This window comes from Canis lupus, chromosome 7 (genome assembly GCF_048164855.1).
Source record: "Canis lupus baileyi chromosome 7, mCanLup2.hap1, whole genome shotgun sequence".
NCBI classification, from domain to species: domain Eukaryota; kingdom Metazoa; phylum Chordata; class Mammalia; order Carnivora; family Canidae; genus Canis; species Canis lupus.
The window spans coordinates 17,542,870-17,560,992 of record NC_132844.1 but is presented as its reverse complement, the minus strand read 5'-3'; the positions used below and the strand labels follow the sequence as shown (position 1 = coordinate 17,560,992).

The window sequence follows — 18,123 nt, the reverse complement described above, 5'->3', positions numbered from 1 at the left end:
AACCATATCTTTCTGATAAATTTTGTTTATGAAAATGGAAATATTAGTGATTACTTCTTCTTTTTTATTTTGTGAGAACCAAGTTCATTTCATGACCTGGCCCATCTCCCATTGTTTGCTCCCTCACCATCTATGTTCTAGCCCAGTAGCCTTTTAACTTTTTTTTAATTCTCAAATTTGGCAAGTTTGTGTTTATCTAAAAGCCTTTGCACTAGTCACTCCTACCTGAATGTTCTCTCTCGAACTTCAGGTTACAAATTTCTTCCTGTTATTCAGAGCTCAACTTTGAATGTCAGTTCCTCAGAGAGGCTTTATTGACCACCTGGAATAGACATGGTCACTCTCCATCATATTATCGTCTAGTTTTTTGTATTGTTTTTATCAGTGTCATGTGTTTTATTGTTTGGAAACCTTGTCCATCTTGTTTATTGTTTCTATAGTCCTTTAGGCACTTGTTGGTGTACTATATATAGATGCTCTATAAATAAAATATTTATTGAATAAATGAATTTCCCAAGATCTTTCCCTTTTTCTTTTCTTTTTTATTTTTTTAATTAAGAGTCACTGAAAATTATTCCAGGTAGTACTGGTATACTAGTAACTTGCACTTGAAAATCAGCATATGTTTTCCATACTTTTTATAGTAGAAGCAAGTTTATTCTAAATCGGGGTTAAAGAAATTAGATATTCAACATGTTTCATTAATACAGCTATATTAAAGATTATTATAAAAACTTCATTTTTATTTGTTGTGGGAAATTGCTCCTGTTTCTTTGAGACTGTTTCTTTACTCTTTAAAAACCTTTTTCAAAAAAAAAAAAAAAAAACCTTTTTCTACAAAATCTTTCAATTTTGATACTTTGAAATTTCTCTGTATTTTTCTGGGAAAATTATGCTCCAATAAATCATAATAGTATTCACCGCCATGCATATTTTATCATATTATTTGAAGATATAAATTCACCTTAATCAGTTGGTTGCACTTATGTCAGAATAGCTAGTCTGTTTTATTTCCTTCTAAAAATTCAGAGTCATCTGGTCATCATCTCAAGGATAGTACTATCATATTGCAATAGTTTAGGTATAGTGCGTGGAATAATGTCAAATAGAAAAGTCTTCCCTATAAGAAATTTATTGCCAAATGTAAAAAGCACACTCACCTTAGATTTGTGCTTTTGAAAATTGTATTTTTCTTTCATTAAAGCAAAGGAAATAAATTCATATAATTATAGGACATGAGGAAACTTAAAGGAATTGTACTTAGAATCTAGAAAAAGATCTGTATGTTATTTTACTTTATTGACAAATGAATCTTTTAAAAAGAAATACAATTTTAATATTTTTCAGTGTTTCAATCCCATTATTAGATAACTATTCTGTTTTGTTGAGTAGATACTTTAAATGTTAAATATGTAGTAGCAGAGAAATATCTCAATAACATTACTTTTACTTAGTGTTTTAGTTTGTCTCATAATTTGTATTTTTTAAGTCTTTATTTAGCTAACAGGTGATCGATAACTGTATTTTTCTACTCATCCAATCTAACATTCATGGGCAGCATTTATTGAGCACATGTTAAGGTGTCAAGCATTGCTTTAATCCTAAGGGTATAAACATTAGTGAGACATGCTCCCTGTTCTCAAGAATTTCATTGTCTCTCTGGATGGTGGGAGACTCAGGATGTCCCCCTGTAAACATGAATAATTATCTTTCAACCAATTTGACAAAACTAGGGATAATTAAACTTATGAAGTACTGTAATAGGGGATATTAATGAGGCTGTGATAACAGAGATGAGCAAAGGAGGGCACATTTCTTTTGGAGAAGGTAGAAAAAGTGGTAAAGGAATGGATTTGGCCAAGAAAAAGTGAGAGTTACAGAAAAGAGGTATCCTTACAGAAGGAAGAAGAGACTGCATTTAGATCAGGTAAGCTATCTGAGTTGCTCAAATTCAAGAGATTTAACATTTTATTAATTTTTTTATTGACTGAATTACAGAACTTCTGTTGTAATTTAAAAAAAACCTTCAACCTTAAGTAGCAGCTAAAACTTATTTGGCTTTTATTATTCTGCTGTAAAGTTAAATATGACAATATAGTGTCACCATTTTCTAAAATTGGTTGTTTAGTTAGGTAATACTAATGAATATCATTTTCCACCAGAGGGCAGTGGAAGTGTGAGAGGAGGTGGTGGTGGCAATGCTAGAGAGTACAAAATGAAAAAAATCAAGAAGAAAGGAAGAAAAGAAGAGGATAGTGATGATGAGTCATCTCACACTGGTGTGTAGCTTTGTTTTACTCTTCCTTTTATGTGTGTGATTTTGTAAACATTTTCTTAAGATGCATAGAGTTAGATATATAGCTTATACAAGAAGTCCTTTCTTTGCTCAGTTTCAGTGGTCACAAATTCATTTACCATAGTTGAGTTGATGACAGCTGCCTTCCAACAACACGGTTCGTATTTTAATTACTAGAGTGGAGTAACTGTGAGTAATTGCATAAAGTGCAGACATTGCTGCTGGCTCCTCCATCCATTGATCAGCACATAAATAATACACATGCATCATTGAGCCATGACAGTCGCATCACATACTTCAGAGTTTGTCAGTGATTGATCACTGTGTGTCCCTTCTTCACTTTATGCACAGACAACAAACCATGTAGTCATGTTACCTCCTTGCCTCCCATCAATGAATCCATATGACATTTTACAAAATGGATAATCAAAGGGGAATTGGCCACCAAAGATGAAAATGCAGCAAAGAAATGAAAAGTGATAACACTGGAAACAAAATATGGATCACAAATAAATGGTGTTAGAGAAGAACTAGCTGTCTGTGGGAATGTTGCCATTGCCACTGTTCAAGAGACTGGGTATGCAGCCCAAGGAACTGGGTAAATGCACTTACTGACGTCAGCTGGGAAAGTGGTTGTGACAGAAAGGATGAAAATGTCTCAGAGGATGTGAAGTTGGCAGAAACTTCATATTAAAGAATTCTCAGAGATGTTTCACAACATTGGAAGGGCAAGGGATAAAATGCTGTGAACTGTTCCCAAGTTAAAAAAGGAGTATGACAACTTACCAAGGCATAGAAAAGATGCTTGCCCTGTCTTGTAAGTTACAGGATGAGAAGAAGTCAAGCACTAGTCAGACTGTTTTTGATAAGTTTTTTACAAAGAAATAAAATACTTTGTTGCCCAGTGTTTCTGATGAGCTGAATTATATAGTTTACTAAACTATTATTAGCTTTCTTTTTTATTTCCCTTTACATTTATAACCAACAGTAAGAGTTTTCGGCGTTTTCACACATTTTTAAAAGATCACAGAACAATCATAAATTTTTCCATTGTTTATTAACACTTTGCACAGTTTCAACTTGCATAGTCATTTTTGTGATTTCCCACTGCCATACAAAACAAATTACAATATTTTGTAAAAAGTGAATTTCTGACTAAGTAGGAAACATTTGTTTTATGCATGTTTAAGTTTTAGGGTAACATGTAATTGGTTGCTTCTATGTAAAGGGGAAAATTAAGTATATGCATCTTCCTTTTTGGAGACTTGTTAGTGTTTGGTACTGTTAAGTTAGCAAGAGACATGTTAGTTTTTCTAAGCAAAATTATGATTCTTTTATGTTTGTGTTTTAAATAAACTTACTTAATGAAACTATGATTCTTCCCTCTACCTTTTCCCCAATAAAAGAAAACTTGAAATGATGATAATTTGAATTTTTTTCCCCCCTTCCACAGATGTCATTATATATGGGCTAGAGCTGGGAGGTGTAGATATCAGGTGCCATGGCTTCAGCTATTAATGTGCTACTACTACTAGTGATAGCAGAATTGCTTAAGATTGATTTTTAAAGTATTCTAAGATAGGTAAAAAATAGCTACTCTTCTCAACATGCATAAAACAATATTAATTAATTAAAACTATCTTCATAGAAACTACTGGCCCTGTTCTTATTTTAAATAGTATTAAGACTGTCCTGTGTTGGTTTTAATTTTTCATTGATTAATGACTTTTTCTATTCTCCAGATGTACTAGGGGTGGGAGAGAAGAGGCATTTAATAAAATATTTCTCTAATATCTGTAGCCTTAAGAAATCATTAAATGAGGCATATGATACTTCTTTTGTGCACAAATTATGGAGAGGAGCTATAAAGATAGTAAAACCATTCTACCTAAAAAAATATAATTTCAGTGCTTTTGAAAAGGAGTTGTGTTATAATCTCTGAAATGGGGGATATAATTAGGTTCTCAGCTAAAATACAGCATCAACTCAGTGTGAAAGATTAAATTATATGGAAATATAATTTAATAACTTGTAAAACACATGCAGGAAGTAAACAGAGAAAGCAGAAACTATGTGATGTGAAAGATCAGGAATGGATAGCAGCTCTCAAAAAGAAAGGATAGTGTATCTCTTCTAAAGTATCTGTTCTAAAGCTGTAATGTCAGCTGCTTAGATCTTGACACATAGTGAAGATTGATTTTTGAGCTATTTTTTATTTTATTTCATTAGTTTTTATTTGTAAGGTTTTGCAAAAACCAAATTTAGCTGGAAATAATCACTTTTATATTTGTACCATATTAATAATGGAAATATTGTTAGCTTTCTTTGTCCGCAACCCATGCTTATCCAAGTTGGTGAGAAGGCATGACATTTCCACACTTAACAATTATTTCCATTACAGTAGCTGCATACAAATTGTCCCCGGCATGGAATTATTTTTGTGAGAGGAAAAATAAATTATAAGTGTAAAATTATGAGGTTTTTTTTTCTTTTTTTTTTTTCATCTGTGCCTTTCCCAAGAGACAATTTTTAGCTTAATTCTACAGGAGATGTACTTTACCATCTTTTTTCTGAAGATCTTTTTCTGAAGATTTGTAAATTATAAGGATGATTTGATTTTTACTAATTATTTTTTCATAAAGAAGGAAATTCTGCTCGGTATACATTGTTCAACAAAGAGAAGTTATCTTTTTCTTAAAAGATTTTTTTTTCCGTCCAGCTGATTGTTTTGGTTTGCCACTTATTTGCATCATCCAAGTTAAGGATGATTAAATAGAAGTTTAATTCATCTTTACTATTTTTTGATTAACTCAGTAAATAGTCATTAAATAAAGTTAGAAAATTATTACTCAAAAGAAATACCTTTATATATCTTAATTTAAAAATTGTTTTCATTGCTTATTGCAATCTGACACTGGCAATATCAGAGTCTTTATGGCAAGCTGTGAATGAATTACTACCTTAGTAAATATGTTAATGAACCTCCTTTGCTTTTAGGTTGCTTTATGTTTTCATTGTTTTTCCCATTGCTCATTTCTACTATAGGAAAGAAGAAGCCAGAGGTCACTTTCATGCTCCAGGATGAGATTGAAGACTTTTTAAGAAAACACATACAAGATGCCCCGGAGGAATGTATTTCTGAACTTGCTGAGTTCTTAATAAAGTAAGTATAAAAAAGTATTTTTCTGTTTTATGATAGAAATTCAATGTTATTAACTAAAATTTTCACAAAGATTATAGAATTACAGAATTTCAGATCTCTTCAAAGCTTAGAATTTAATGTAGCCACCAAATTCCAGCTTTTCTTTGCCTATAAAGGCTGTTCGCTTCAACAAAATGTTAAGTGCTTTGGGCGAGGCAGTGTGGGAAATAAAAGGTGAGAGTGTAAAGGCATCCTCCCATCACTGCTGTTGCAGTCCTGGTTAGGAGAAAAACACTACCACCCATCACTGGATGCTCACTGACGTAGCATGAAAGGTAACAGCTAAAAAGAAAGAAAAGACCAGTTTCTATCTAGATTTGACAGAGAGTAAACAGTACACTTTTAGGGAGAAATAATTTAACAAACTGCCTTCAAAGAATAAATTTAGACAGCAGTAGCTCGCAATTGAGCCAAGCTAAATTTATTATTATTATACAGAAGTAAAAAATCATGGCTCGCCTGGGTGGCTCAGTTGGTTGAGTGTCTGCCTTCAGCTCAGATCATGATGTCAGGGCCCTGGGATCAGTGAGGAGTCTGCTTCTCCCTCTGCCTCTCCCCACCGCTTGTGATCTCTCTCTCTCACATTCTCCCTCTCTCTCAAAAAAAATAAAATCTTAAAAAAATAAAAAAGAAGTAAAAGAAATTGTGAATAACTTGACCATTACTAACTAACATGATTTTCCCTCGTTAGTTCCAGTGTGTAAACATCTATAAATGTAATCCATGAACCCAGTGCATCTGACTTTGAATTTAGAAACAGCTTTTGTAGTGAGATGTTTTTCATTTCACTGAATATTTTTTGTGCATGTATACAGTACATAATCATATTTTTCACATTTGAAAAGTAGAATAGTTACTACTAACCATTTACCATTACTTAAAACAATCTATTCTGAAGTTGTTGAGCATGAAAGGTTTTAAAAAAAAGTTTTTAATATCTTTTATAGTACTTCAGAAATTGAAAGTTTATTGGAATATTCCTAAGGATGGGGAACAGATTTATAGTCTGTTCTCCAAACTAACTTCTAAAAACTACTTTGAATTGAATTTGAATTAAACTTCTGTTACTGCTGTTCTTACTGTCTTTAGTGCAATAATTTTGAGTACTTTAAAATTGAGAAAAATAATGCATTTAAGTTATAAATCCTAGGATTGAAGACAAATTCTTGTGAGTTATTCTCCAAATTCATCTTATTTGTTTAAAAAGTATATAGGTCTTTTCTTAAGGCTTATTTCCATAGAAGCAAAATTTCTTATATGTATAAACGCAGTGTGTTTTACTACACTAAATATATTTATCTTGTGCACAGACCTCTTAACAAAGCTTATCTCGAGGTGGTACGTTCAGTGTTCATGTCTTCAACTTCTGCCTCTGGAACTGGTAGAAAGCGCACAATCAAGGACTTGCAAGAAGAGGTTTCAAACCTGTACAATAATATACGGCTGTTTGAAAAAGGGGTGAAGTTCTTTACAGGTATACTTAATACTATTTTTTCATTGATTTTCATAGTTGTTCTTGGACATTCATTTTAATAAAGCACCTTTATTTTCCAGATGATACACAGGCTGCGCTTACAAAGCACTTGCTGAAGACAGTGTGTACTGATATCACTAACCTCATTTTCAACTTCTTAGCCTCGGATTTAATGATGGCAGTAGACGATCCTGCAGCTATTACAAGTGAAGTATGATAGTGATTTTCTTGCATTCTTGATGTATTATGTTTTGAAACTAAAGCATATTTTATTTTCTCACATTGGAAGTAGTCTAAAGGAAAGAATAAAATATAGGAAAGGGTTTTTAAGAAGAAAAATATCCATCAGATTTTTAGTTTAAATTGGTAATATAACCAGTCTTTTGAAAATAATGATGCTTAATTACTTTGGAATCAACATTTTTATTTTTTCCTAATCATTGTCATGTTACATCCCCTTTTCCTGCTGAGTTGCTGATCCCTTGACCATGTTCTGGCCAGATTTCATAACTTTACAGTCATTTTAATGTAGTGACCCCATCTCATTTTAATATTTAGATGAATTGTAGTTTACTTGTTAAAATGCTAATCTTAAATTCAAAGTTCATTTCTTTCTTTTTCAAGATGTGAGGTATAGCTGTGGCTCCCAGTTATGTGTTCTGTCCCTAACCTCCTCCTTCTCTTCTCTATCCTTATATTTCCACTTAAAGCTGGAGATTCAGGAAAAATGAAGGAGGCAGAAGTGTTTTATAGGAATGACTGCATATCACTAGTTATGATCTAGGCCCAATGCCGTGTGACCTCATGATGTGTCTGTTGCCACATAGGCGGTGTAGGTTGTTTTGGGGGCTGTTTTTCAGCATGTGGCTTCCCCTCATAGCAAGAACCTCCCCTTAAACCTCCAAACAGAGATACATTTATTTTTCTCTTCTGCCCTAGCAAAGTACTATCCCCCTTCCTTCTTCACCTTGAGCAGTGAATCTCCCAACTGCCTGGATAATTCCATGTAACCTGCCTCTGTACCAATCTCTGCTGTGGGAAATACATGGGGTCCTGTCCCATGCCCTTCAGGGCCTACAGAAGAACCGGTGTGGCATGTGACAGTGAGTCAGTAGGTTTCCCCGGACTTCCAAGACTCACTGTAATGTTCAGGGCCCACTAGCCAAACCATTCCACTAGGCCTCCACTAGAAATTTCACACTTGATAGGGCCATCAGACTCTCGTAAAGAATGCCACCAAATTTCATGAGGCACATCTATGTGGAGAGGGGTGCTGAAAAGATTCCACACACCATATACTATATAGTATAAAAAGTAGCCATCCATGGAGCACGTTCTCTAGTTTATTATAGGCATTCTTAAACTTAGGAGTAGGAACCCCCCCCTCATCTGGCATTAGGGAGAAACACTCTTCCCACCCCAATGGAAAAGAGAGAGTAGCCTCTTACCCCAAATTCTCTTTTTCCCACAGGATGAATGGTTTTGTCTATCCCCATTCCCTTCACCGCCACCCCTTCTTAACACTGCTGGGCCAGAAAGGGGCTAGTAGGGCTTTATCTAGCCTGGTTGTCTGACGGGCTATCAGCTAGCTCTCAGATTGTAGAATGTTTTTAACATATTTTTGTTCCTAGTTTGAAAGCTAAAATTCAAAAAACAAAGATAAGTTCCATTCAGTGTCTTATTATAATAATAAATATACTTTGTTTTGTTTAATCTTATATCTACAACATGTCAAAGTCATAATACCAAAAGAATTTTTTCCCCTTACAGGTAAGAAAAAAAATTTTAAGTAAATTATCAGAAGAAACCAAAGTAGCTCTCACAAAACTCCATAGCTCTCTGAATGAAAAGGTAAGTAAAGTTTGATTCTGTTTAGATAATCGGGCTAGAATCTGTGGTCTTTGAGTAGATTTTTATCAGGATAAATGTAAACTAAATCTCTTTGAGAGATGAGGGGAGAACAGGCTGGGAACATTTTATCCTCTTTAGTCCTAAATCACAATTTCAAGTTTAATGACAAAATGACCTCTTTAAAAATTGTATTTGGGGTGTAAAATTATAAAACATTATTTAAATGACTATATTTCTTTAGGCAGCCTGTTAATAAAAGTAAATCGTGGCATTAAATACTATTTCAGAGCATAGAAGACTTTCTTTCTTGTCTGGATTCTGCAGCAGAAGCTTGTGATATAATGATGAAAAGGGGAGACAAAAAAAGGGAAAGGTAACATTGAATTAATCTTATATGATTAATAAATTCTTAGATGTGTGACATGAAGTTGGAATTTGACTATCTGAATCTTGCACGGAGAACTCTTGTATCCAAATGGCTACAAACCTTCAAGCATATTCAAATTCAATGCGTAGATGTCCCCCTCTGGCCCATGTTGATAAAGTAGCAAGGTCCCCTAATGCCATAGTTGATCAAGCCTGGGAACTTTCTACTAGCTTTGAGACCTTCTTCATAGGACATCTTACTTACATCAGTGCACTTCTGTTTGATCCCCAGTAACTCAAAATAAAAAGTACACTTTGAAGATCCCTGCTATATAGTTTTCTCCTATCATTTTCTAGCATATTAGTTTATCCACACCATTTAGGGTTAAGTGGGTCTATATTTCATATTTAAAATGTCCCTTAAGATGTTCATGGAGCTAGATAATTAAACTAGAAAAGCTAAAAATGAATACAGAAGGGAAGAACTAAAATTGGTGAGAGCTTGTTAAAATATGAGAATGTGTTTTTGTGATTTTATTTTTGTTTAGGCAGATACTGTTCCAGCATCGACAAGCACTGGTTGAGCAGCTAAAAGTCACAGAAGACCCTGCTCTTATTCTGCACCTCACAGCAGTCCTTCTGTTTCAGTTCTCAACCCACAGCATGCTCCATGCACCTGGAAGATGTGTCCCACAGATCATTGCTTTTCTTAATAGTAAAATTCCAGAGGTATTACATTTTGCATGCACTTGAAACTTTTAAAGCTTTCAGATTCTGAATATTTTGAATGGGTAGATATGAATCATTATGAACAATAAGACACAAAACATATTAATGTGATTTCCTGTTCCAAGAATGTGAACAGTGAATCAGAAGATTGACTTTAAAAACTTAGCATAGTTTAGGAATCTTTTGGGATTCTATAAGATCTATGGTAAAAAAGAAGTCTTTCATTGCAGCTTATGCAGATGTAACCTGTCCTTCAAGGACCAGTTCAAAAAGTCTTACCCTGCACAAATTCTTCTGAGAGATTTCTCAGCCAAAAATAATTTGGCTCTTTGAGCTTCCATAATCATTTTGACTTAATCTCTGGTGATAGAACCTAGCTAAGTCAGTTTACATTTAAATGATCTGTTTTCATGTTTTATCATCCCTAACCTGTAAACCACTTGCCAGCAAAGGACCTTGCTGGATTTAGCTTTCTACTTACGTGGCCAGTGATTTGTAAAAATGAAGATTTTTTTTGTGTATTGGTGAACAAATCCACTTGTTCCACAGAAAATTAAATGATGTTTGTTAAAGTTTCTTCTCCTTTATCTTTCCACAGGATCAGCATGCTCTTTTGGTAAAGTATCAAGGTTTAGTTGTAAAGCATTTAGTCAGTCAGAATAAGAAGACTGGACAGGGAGATGATCCTATAAGTGATGAATTAGACAAAGAACAAGAAGATATCAGCAATGCTACTCGTAAAGAGCTTCAAGAACTTTCTTCATCCATTAAAGACCTTATTCTCAAATCCAGGAAATCATCTGTGACAGAAGAATAATGATCATAATTTACTTTTGTCATAATAATAATCATTTTTTCCAAAGTTTAAGGTGACTGGTTACCAAAAAATACTTCACAATCCTCGGTTCTCCCCAGTCACCACCCCCCCTACACACACACACACAGACACACACACACACACACACACACACACACACATAATTCAGTTTAAATAGTAGTGTTGTATTTAGTGTAAATCTTATAAAAATGTGAAAGTTTTGTAAATTGGGTTCAACCATGGAAGATTTCTTTTTCACATTATAATTCTAAAAATTACCATTTCAGGCTTATTTTATTTTCAGATGCTGAATGAAGAATAAATTTTCTGATATCTGTCATGTCTAGAAAAGGACTCATTCGTTGTGTTGTTAGATTTCAAGTGACATTATTTATATATATATTAGGCAGAACCTTAAAATGTGGTCATGTTTTTTTAAAAAAGGAAAGAAAACCCTTTGATGTCAGAAATAAAAATCGTGGATTTTAAAATTAAAAGAATGCTTCAAACCTAAAATACAAAAATTTGAAAAAAAAAAAAAGAAAGAAAGAAAATTTATTACTATACTCTTGCTCTGGCAGAAAGCCTCCCATCTCCCTGACAAGAGTGGACTTTTATGTGGTTGGCAGTTTGAGGGACTGTCTTTGCAGGTGCAGAAGAATACCAGAGGGGCTCACACACTGTTGTGGTCTATTCTAACACAAGATGCTAGCGAGTGAGAGGAATGATAAAAGTTACTTCTTAAGAGGTATAAGTCACATTTTAACATTAGAATAACTAAAAATGTGATACAAGTATTTTTCTTTAACCCAATTTGCATTTCTAAATGTTATATTTTATATCACTAATCACTCTGGCATCTAATTCTTTGTTGTGGTAGGATCTCTAGGTGCATTGAAGTCATTGGAACATTTTTTCCCCAAAAAATGAAAACCCTTATGAGAAAATAGATTTCTTATTATCTGAAGACTATTAGTAGTTAAAAGTAACAGTTCCTTGGAGTAATAATTTCAAGCAAATGAGTTTTAAGCAACAATTTACTATATATCAAAAAAATTATTTTGAATATAATAGTAAGTTAAATCTCAAGTACGAAAAGTACTATTTTATGTAATTCCTTATACATCATTTAAAACTCTTGTTTCAAAATGTTTGAATACCAGTATCAGTCTACCTCTAATTCCAGACGAAGTATTAATACTGAATGAAAGAAACTGATATAATTGTTAACTAAGCATTATTATTAAACTTGATAGAAATATAACATAAATTTAAAAATGTTTTTCCATTGATAATTTTCTATTAATGTATTTTCATATGGGCAAAGGAAGAAAAATGACAAATTCTCTGCGACCACAAACTCGTTAGTTTTTATTCAACTTTCAAAATATTGAACAACGAACCTCATGTTTTTTTCAGTCTTTTAAAAACCTTATCCTCTATGTTTCAGCAGATACCAAAGTAATCCACATTTGTGTCACACTAGATCATAGACAACGAAGCAAATAAAATCTTTCTGACTTTCTTAATTTGTAGGAGTAAAAATATGAGAAACAAGCAAATGAAAAGAAAACCATTCTCTCTTGTTCACATTAATTTTTTTCATTTATCAAAATGGTTCATATTTTCCATAGTAAATAAGAACGGTTTTTATCGTTTTTGAAGATAAAGTTATATAGCTGATTTTGTATGTAAAATTCTAATTTCAATAAAATGAAAATTCTTAAATGGTTATTATGATCTTGGGCAGATTTAAGAATGTTATTAAAAATAAAGTTGCCTGTTTCTATTAAATTTTGTAGTACTTTGAAGCTTCCATTATTTTAATTACTAGAATGCATTGTGCATATATGTAACATATTTACATTTTAAAATTCTTATACTGAACATTTTTCAAAGATTTTATTTTTCTTACACAAAAATAGTTCCATAGTCCTCAGTATCTCATCTTTTGAGCATTTGCCTTTCATGAACCATTTCACCTTAGTAAATCATTTTCAGTTAGCTGGATTTCAGGAAATGTGCAGCTATCTGCTAGTTTCTACTGTTGGAGATACTACAGAGATAATTGAATAATGTGTTCCATCTCCAGACCATGTGTTTCTGAAGAGTCCAGGGAAACCCACTTCTGGCCTTCAGAAGGATTCAGTGAACTGTGGCATATCTTATCAAAATTACAGTGAATTTTCAGAAAAGACATTGATATTGAATCGGAATAATAAGTGTGGAAGTTGCTTAACCTGAATATAGAACCATCTTGAACCTTTTAGAGAATATGTTTTAGTCAGACCATAAAGTACCAAGGATGAGGTCAAAGTGCAACAGTGCTAGTGCAGCCTACAGATTGAGAAGAAACAGTTCCTTCCTTCCCCAGAAATGCTACTTGACCCAGGGCTACATGGGATTTTGTTTTTTCTTTTTCCTATCAAGAACTAACCTGTGAGTTGGGTAGAGGGTGGGGACAAAAAGGAAGATTTGCTTTCTTTGACAAATACCAGTGAAGCCTTTAATGTATATGGGAGATGAAAGAAACACACATAGGTAAACTCTGGGATGTACATTTTCCATGGAAATCGGGCCACTATTAAAGTGGCCATTAAAATGGCCAAAGGATTCACACAAGTTGTTCTACCTTGAAGACTGCACTAAGCAAAAAATAAATAGAAACCAAGAGAGACTTATCCCAAACCATCAAAAAAAAAGAAACCTTGACTTTCAAGCTTTCAAAAACCATGTTTATTCTATCTACATCACCAAACAAGAATAATTACTATAAACATGTATTAAATTTTTATAAGTTCTCAGTGTTGTGTTTTATTTTACCAGCCTTGCCTATATTTGTACCTCTATTTCTCTTCAGCGATTAGTAGTAGGACTTAACCTTGGCACATGTTTAAAAACCAGGAAGGAAGGGATTATGTTGTGGTGTGATGAAAGAAAGGGGAGACCTGGTGAATTTAAATCCTTGGCTCAGCAATCTCCTGGATCCTGTCTGACTGCTAAGTACTAAAGTACAAATGTAAATCATAAAAAATACACCTTGTTTTCCTTTTTTTTTTTTTTTAAGATTTTATTTATTCATTCATGAGAGACACACATAGAAAGAGAGGCAAAGGGAGGAGCAGGCTCCAGGCAGGGACCCCGATGTGGGACTCAATCCCAGGTCTCCAGGATCATGACCTGGGCAGAAGGCAGCGCTAAACCGCTGAGCCACCTGGGCTGCCCCTACACCTTGTTTTCAAAGAGATGGCAAGGATCAACAACTAATAGGGTTCTGAGAGAAGTAAGCAGGGATTGCTGTGGGGGAAGAAATGAAAGTCAACTGTCTTGCACAGCAGGGAGGGAAGTAAACTGGCTAGAGATGACCTAAACTGAGTCCTGAAAGAAAAGTAGGACTAGCCTCCTGAAAATAGGGGAATGGAGAGCAGGCAGATGTTTCTGGGACAGAAGAGATCTGGAAGTGCTAAGACATGAACTAATATGAAATACACATTTGGGAAACCCTAAGTATGAGAAATATGAAAAACAGTCTGGGGAAGTAGTATAAGATGAAGCTAAGAGATGAGAGAGATCCTGAAATTCATATGTAAGCTAAGAAAAACGTTAGCCGTTTTCCTGAAAACAAGGGGAGCGTTTTCACAATTACATTAACCAGGAAAAGAAGGGAATTAGATTTGTCTTTAGAAAAACCACCCATTCCCAAAGTTAGTTTGACAACTTACCAAAAACTTTAAAATATTTGTGAAATCAGTGTCTCTCCTGTCTGAAAGGTAAAATGTGAACTTAATGTGAGGAAATCTTTTTTCCCAGCCTGTAATCGAAGAGGAGCATGGACAACCTGTCTTGCACAGAAGGGAGGTGGTCTTCTTGGCTCTGAAATACTCTTGCTTATTCAGAGGTTAGTCCACCAAAGAAAAAACCCTTTCTCTGCCTAGCCAAGCTAAGACAAAGGTCCCAAGGGTTTTCTTTCATGTTCCTTGACATTCAACGTGAAGAAAAAGCACTTGATCAAATTGCTTTCCTACTAAGCCTGTCTATTCACCTAAAATGTACCTTTAACTTCACTCTGTTACATAGACTTAGAGATTGGATAATTGCTTGAAGGCAGGACACATGGTAAGTAAGAATACATAGTAGTTTAATATCTAATCAATGGAAATTAGCTCAAAATGAGTGTTGTGTATTTTTCTCCTTCCCCCTTTCTTGTGGAAATCTAAGTCCTTGTGATTCATACATTATAAACGCTCAGGGTTAGTTTTGATGTTGAAGGAAACAGAAGAGGACTATTCCAGAATATATTTCATGTGTTTCATTATATTGTAGCCTTTATTCACAACCACTTTAAAAATGTTTGATTTGGGAAGTCACTCACAGTATATTAAGTGAAAGAGGATGCAGAACTATATCTAATGTGGTCTTGGTTTTCTAATTAAATATACTGTATAAACATTTGCATAAATACATTTACACAAACATTTCGTTGTATAGTTCTATGCGTGCATACAAAATAAAGAGATTTGGGCTAAGATTTGGGTTGTGACTGTCTCTTAGATTGCAAGTCATTTTAAGTTTTCTTTATTTTTTCAATTCTTATTACAGGTTTTCTGCAAAAAGCATGTATCAAATTATAAATTTGATAAACTGATATTTTAAAATATTGTTTTACAGTGTCATGTAACAAAATGACAGAAGGGGACCAAACTGAGGCAGATACCAATCATTTTAGGACTGATAAAGTAATCCAAGTGAGAAATATGAGGACCAGAATGCAGGGACAATGACAAATTTGAGGGAGGTCTAACGAAGTAGCACCAGCAGAAGTTGGGGATGGGGATGAATGAGGTTGGTGGAGAATGAGTGAGGACAGTCTAAGATGATGGCTTGGATGACTCTGTCATACCCTGAGAGAGGAACTCAAGCAGACCAGCAGGTTTGGAGTGGGGTGAAGAAGGTGGTTTGTTAGGGACTTTCCAGTTTGAGGTGCCCGAGGACCTGAAGACAAAGGCCAACAGACAACCGGATATAGGTCTGGGATCTTAGTGATAACGATTGAGAGTACAGGTGTGGGAGTCCCATCATTACTAATGGTCTCCTTAAGGAACGCAATGGTCAGTGCACAGAGAGGCACACTCAACTGTGGAGGAAGCTCTGGGGAAGGGTGAGATGAATAAAGGGAGAGGAGGCTCGGGATGGTGAGCGCAAGGAGGAAATCAGTGCAACTTAGTGAACCAAGGGCAAATTTCAAAGAAGAAACAGACGTATCCAGAAATGAGAAATTTCAGGTAAGCTTAATGACAGTGCCCTTGAGAGTGCCGATTAAGACCTTTTGATGAACTTCATCATGAAGCTTTTTGGTGAAGTGGTCCAGGTGGAAGACCTCTGGAACAGTCTGAGGAGGAAACAGGAGGATTAGAAGTTTTATCAGTGAATGTAGATCACCCTCTTAGGGAGCACAGGCGTAAACGAGGGCAATGGCCCCATAATTAGCTGGGAACATATGCAATTTTATATCTCCAGGACTCCACTTCCTCACCTATGAAAGGATAAAAATAATGCCTGCAATAGTATCATGAAGATCAGAATCTATTACTAGTTGAACATACTTGTGTCCTTTTACTGCATCAATCTGTGGTTGCTGCTCACCAGTTTTTTTTTTTTTTCGTATCTTAATCATCAAATTCAGGTGAAGAGCAATGCACACAGTCAACCGGTTTTGCATTTCCCTAACTCAAGGTATTTTCTATTGTATATACCTGAGTTCGATCTCATAAAATATTAGTATATACTCCCATTAGCACTTTGAATAAGAACAGCTTTTGTCTGGGAATAAATGAACTTAAGGCAGAACATTTCTTCTCTCACCTCATCTTACAAAACGAAGAGACAGCCTCAAGTAGAGTCCAGGAGCCAACGTCATTTGCTTTATGGATCAAATTGACCCACGTATTCTGGATTAGTTCAAGATTCAAACATTTCTTTAGATCCAACTCTCGAAATCTCTATCCCCTTTTTATTTTTTTAATTGAAGATTTCATAAGACCAAGTCTCTGCTTAAATGAAGTCACACAGCCATGCCGTGACGTAACAATTGTTGCCAGCTCATAGGGCAATAGGCAGAAGCAGGTAACGGTGAGTCCACAATGCAGGTTCAGGAAGCAGGTAAATACCTGGAGTTATTCTAGTCAAATCCAAGGCTCAAAGTTCCCAAACTTCCCAAGAAGGCAGTGACAGGGGCCACAACCCAGGGCTTCTCTTTCAAGCTACCAAAAATTCTGCAGGTAAGAACATGGGGCCTCCTCTCTTTCCAGATGGTTCAACCAGAAAACTCTGTACTGCAACCATTTCTAACCTAAAAGATAGGTTCAGAGAGTTATCAGAAAACAAAACAAAAAATTTTTTTTAATCAAGGAAAAAGAAAATACAGCATCTTTTTGAAATTTTTTAAAAATTTAAATATGCCCTTAATTTAGCCTAGGTAGTGGAAATTTGAGCATGTATATGAGTTGTCTGTATATGTACTTTGTATTTTAGACTTTTTGGAGCTTATCCAGATACTCCAAATACTAATTTTGGCAGGATTTCCCTTTAAGGATATCCTGCAGAGAATTTGTTACAATTCAAAGTAAAAATTGACAAGGAGTGCTTTTTCAGCCCAGTAGGAGTCAGCTATGTGCATATCACAAGACTTGGAGGAAACCCACTCACCCTCCTATTTCCTTCTGCAAAGCTGAAAAGGCTGCAATTGGGAGGGACCCTCAGATAGCTCTGGTGGTCCATTCTGTTCCTTTTGGACTTGACATTTAAATGTGCTGGAGGAAAAAAAATAATCATCACATATTCTCCTTCCATACTCTTTAAACCACAGGAAAAAGCAGCCTCAAGAAAAAGTAAGTTTTGTTTTCTTTTCCGTAATGTTTCCTTTGTGTTTCTTTAGATGGTATTTCAGCTTTAATTTTTTTTTTTTAAGTATGAGACATTCTTATAGACTTTCTAGTGACTGCTTATGAGAAAATGTTTCCTTGGCAAGTTAAGTGCGTATGTCAAAGTTGTTCAGAAACTTTTCAAAAGTCAGTTGAGCCAGCAGTTGTCAAATTTTATAAGCTGAGTTTTTCAGATTTCTCATTTCAATAATATGTATGCGGAGGCCGCATAGTGGTCAGATAACTCTTTAGAGTTGCCTCCTATGTTATGAAAATGGTCTTTATACATGGGGGTATACCTTTGTTGCCATAAAAAGGGGGTGGCAGGATTCTGGGGACTTATTTGGCTTAATTTATTTAAATGACTAACTTTATTACTGCAGTTATTTTATGGCTGAGTCTATATATCCAGAGTACATTTGAAATCACTTACAGTTTTTAAGTGAGTTAGTGAGAATCCTGCTATCG

At 34.7% G+C, this 18,123-nt stretch overlaps 2 protein-coding genes and 1 long non-coding RNA gene across 10 annotated transcripts in view; 2 read left to right on the top strand and 1 right to left on the bottom strand.

The window, feature by feature from the left end:
• The window catches only part of UFL1 (UFM1 specific ligase 1), a 32,394-nt gene extending 19,865 nt beyond the window's left edge, over window positions 1-12,529 (top strand). For 2 of the 4 annotated variants that reach the window (XM_072832020.1, XM_072832022.1), the window contains exons 12-20: window positions 2,163-2,279; window positions 2,391-2,453; window positions 5,342-5,459; window positions 6,809-6,972; window positions 7,053-7,183; window positions 8,743-8,823; window positions 9,111-9,196; window positions 9,738-9,918; window positions 10,517-12,529. In XM_072832020.1, the coding sequence (XP_072688121.1) occupies window positions 2,163-2,279; window positions 2,391-2,453; window positions 5,342-5,459; window positions 6,809-6,972; window positions 7,053-7,183; window positions 8,743-8,823; window positions 9,111-9,196; window positions 9,738-9,918; window positions 10,517-10,735 (1,160 nt within the window). In that variant the 3' untranslated portion in view covers window positions 10,736-12,529. The remainder of the gene's footprint in view (window positions 1-2,162; window positions 2,280-2,390; window positions 2,454-5,341; window positions 5,460-6,808; window positions 6,973-7,052; window positions 7,184-8,742; window positions 8,824-9,110; window positions 9,197-9,737; window positions 9,919-10,516) is intronic. The other 2 variants (XM_072832021.1, XM_072832023.1) reach the window with 1 other exon arrangement.
• Window positions 5,932-16,979, bottom strand: LOC140636623 (uncharacterized). Of its 2 annotated transcripts, XR_012033844.1 has the most exons (5): window positions 16,598-16,979; window positions 16,059-16,124; window positions 10,400-10,604; window positions 7,115-7,265; window positions 5,932-6,923 (listed from the first exon to the last, which is right to left on the bottom strand). It is a non-coding gene; the product is annotated as an uncharacterized lncRNA (long non-coding RNA). The 2 variants fall into 2 exon arrangements; XR_012033846.1 differs by lacking the exon at window positions 16,059-16,124 and having other exon boundaries at window positions 5,933-6,923; window positions 16,598-16,963.
• The window catches only part of FHL5 (four and a half LIM domains 5), a 43,172-nt gene continuing 41,888 nt past the window's right edge, over window positions 16,840-18,123 (top strand). For 2 of the 4 annotated variants that reach the window (XM_072832026.1, XM_072832025.1), the window contains exons 1-2: window positions 16,840-17,013; window positions 17,601-17,622. The gene's annotated coding sequence lies outside the window, so the exon portion shown is untranslated. The remainder of the gene's footprint in view (window positions 17,014-17,600; window positions 17,623-18,123) is intronic. The other 2 variants (XM_072832028.1, XM_072832024.1) reach the window with 2 other exon arrangements.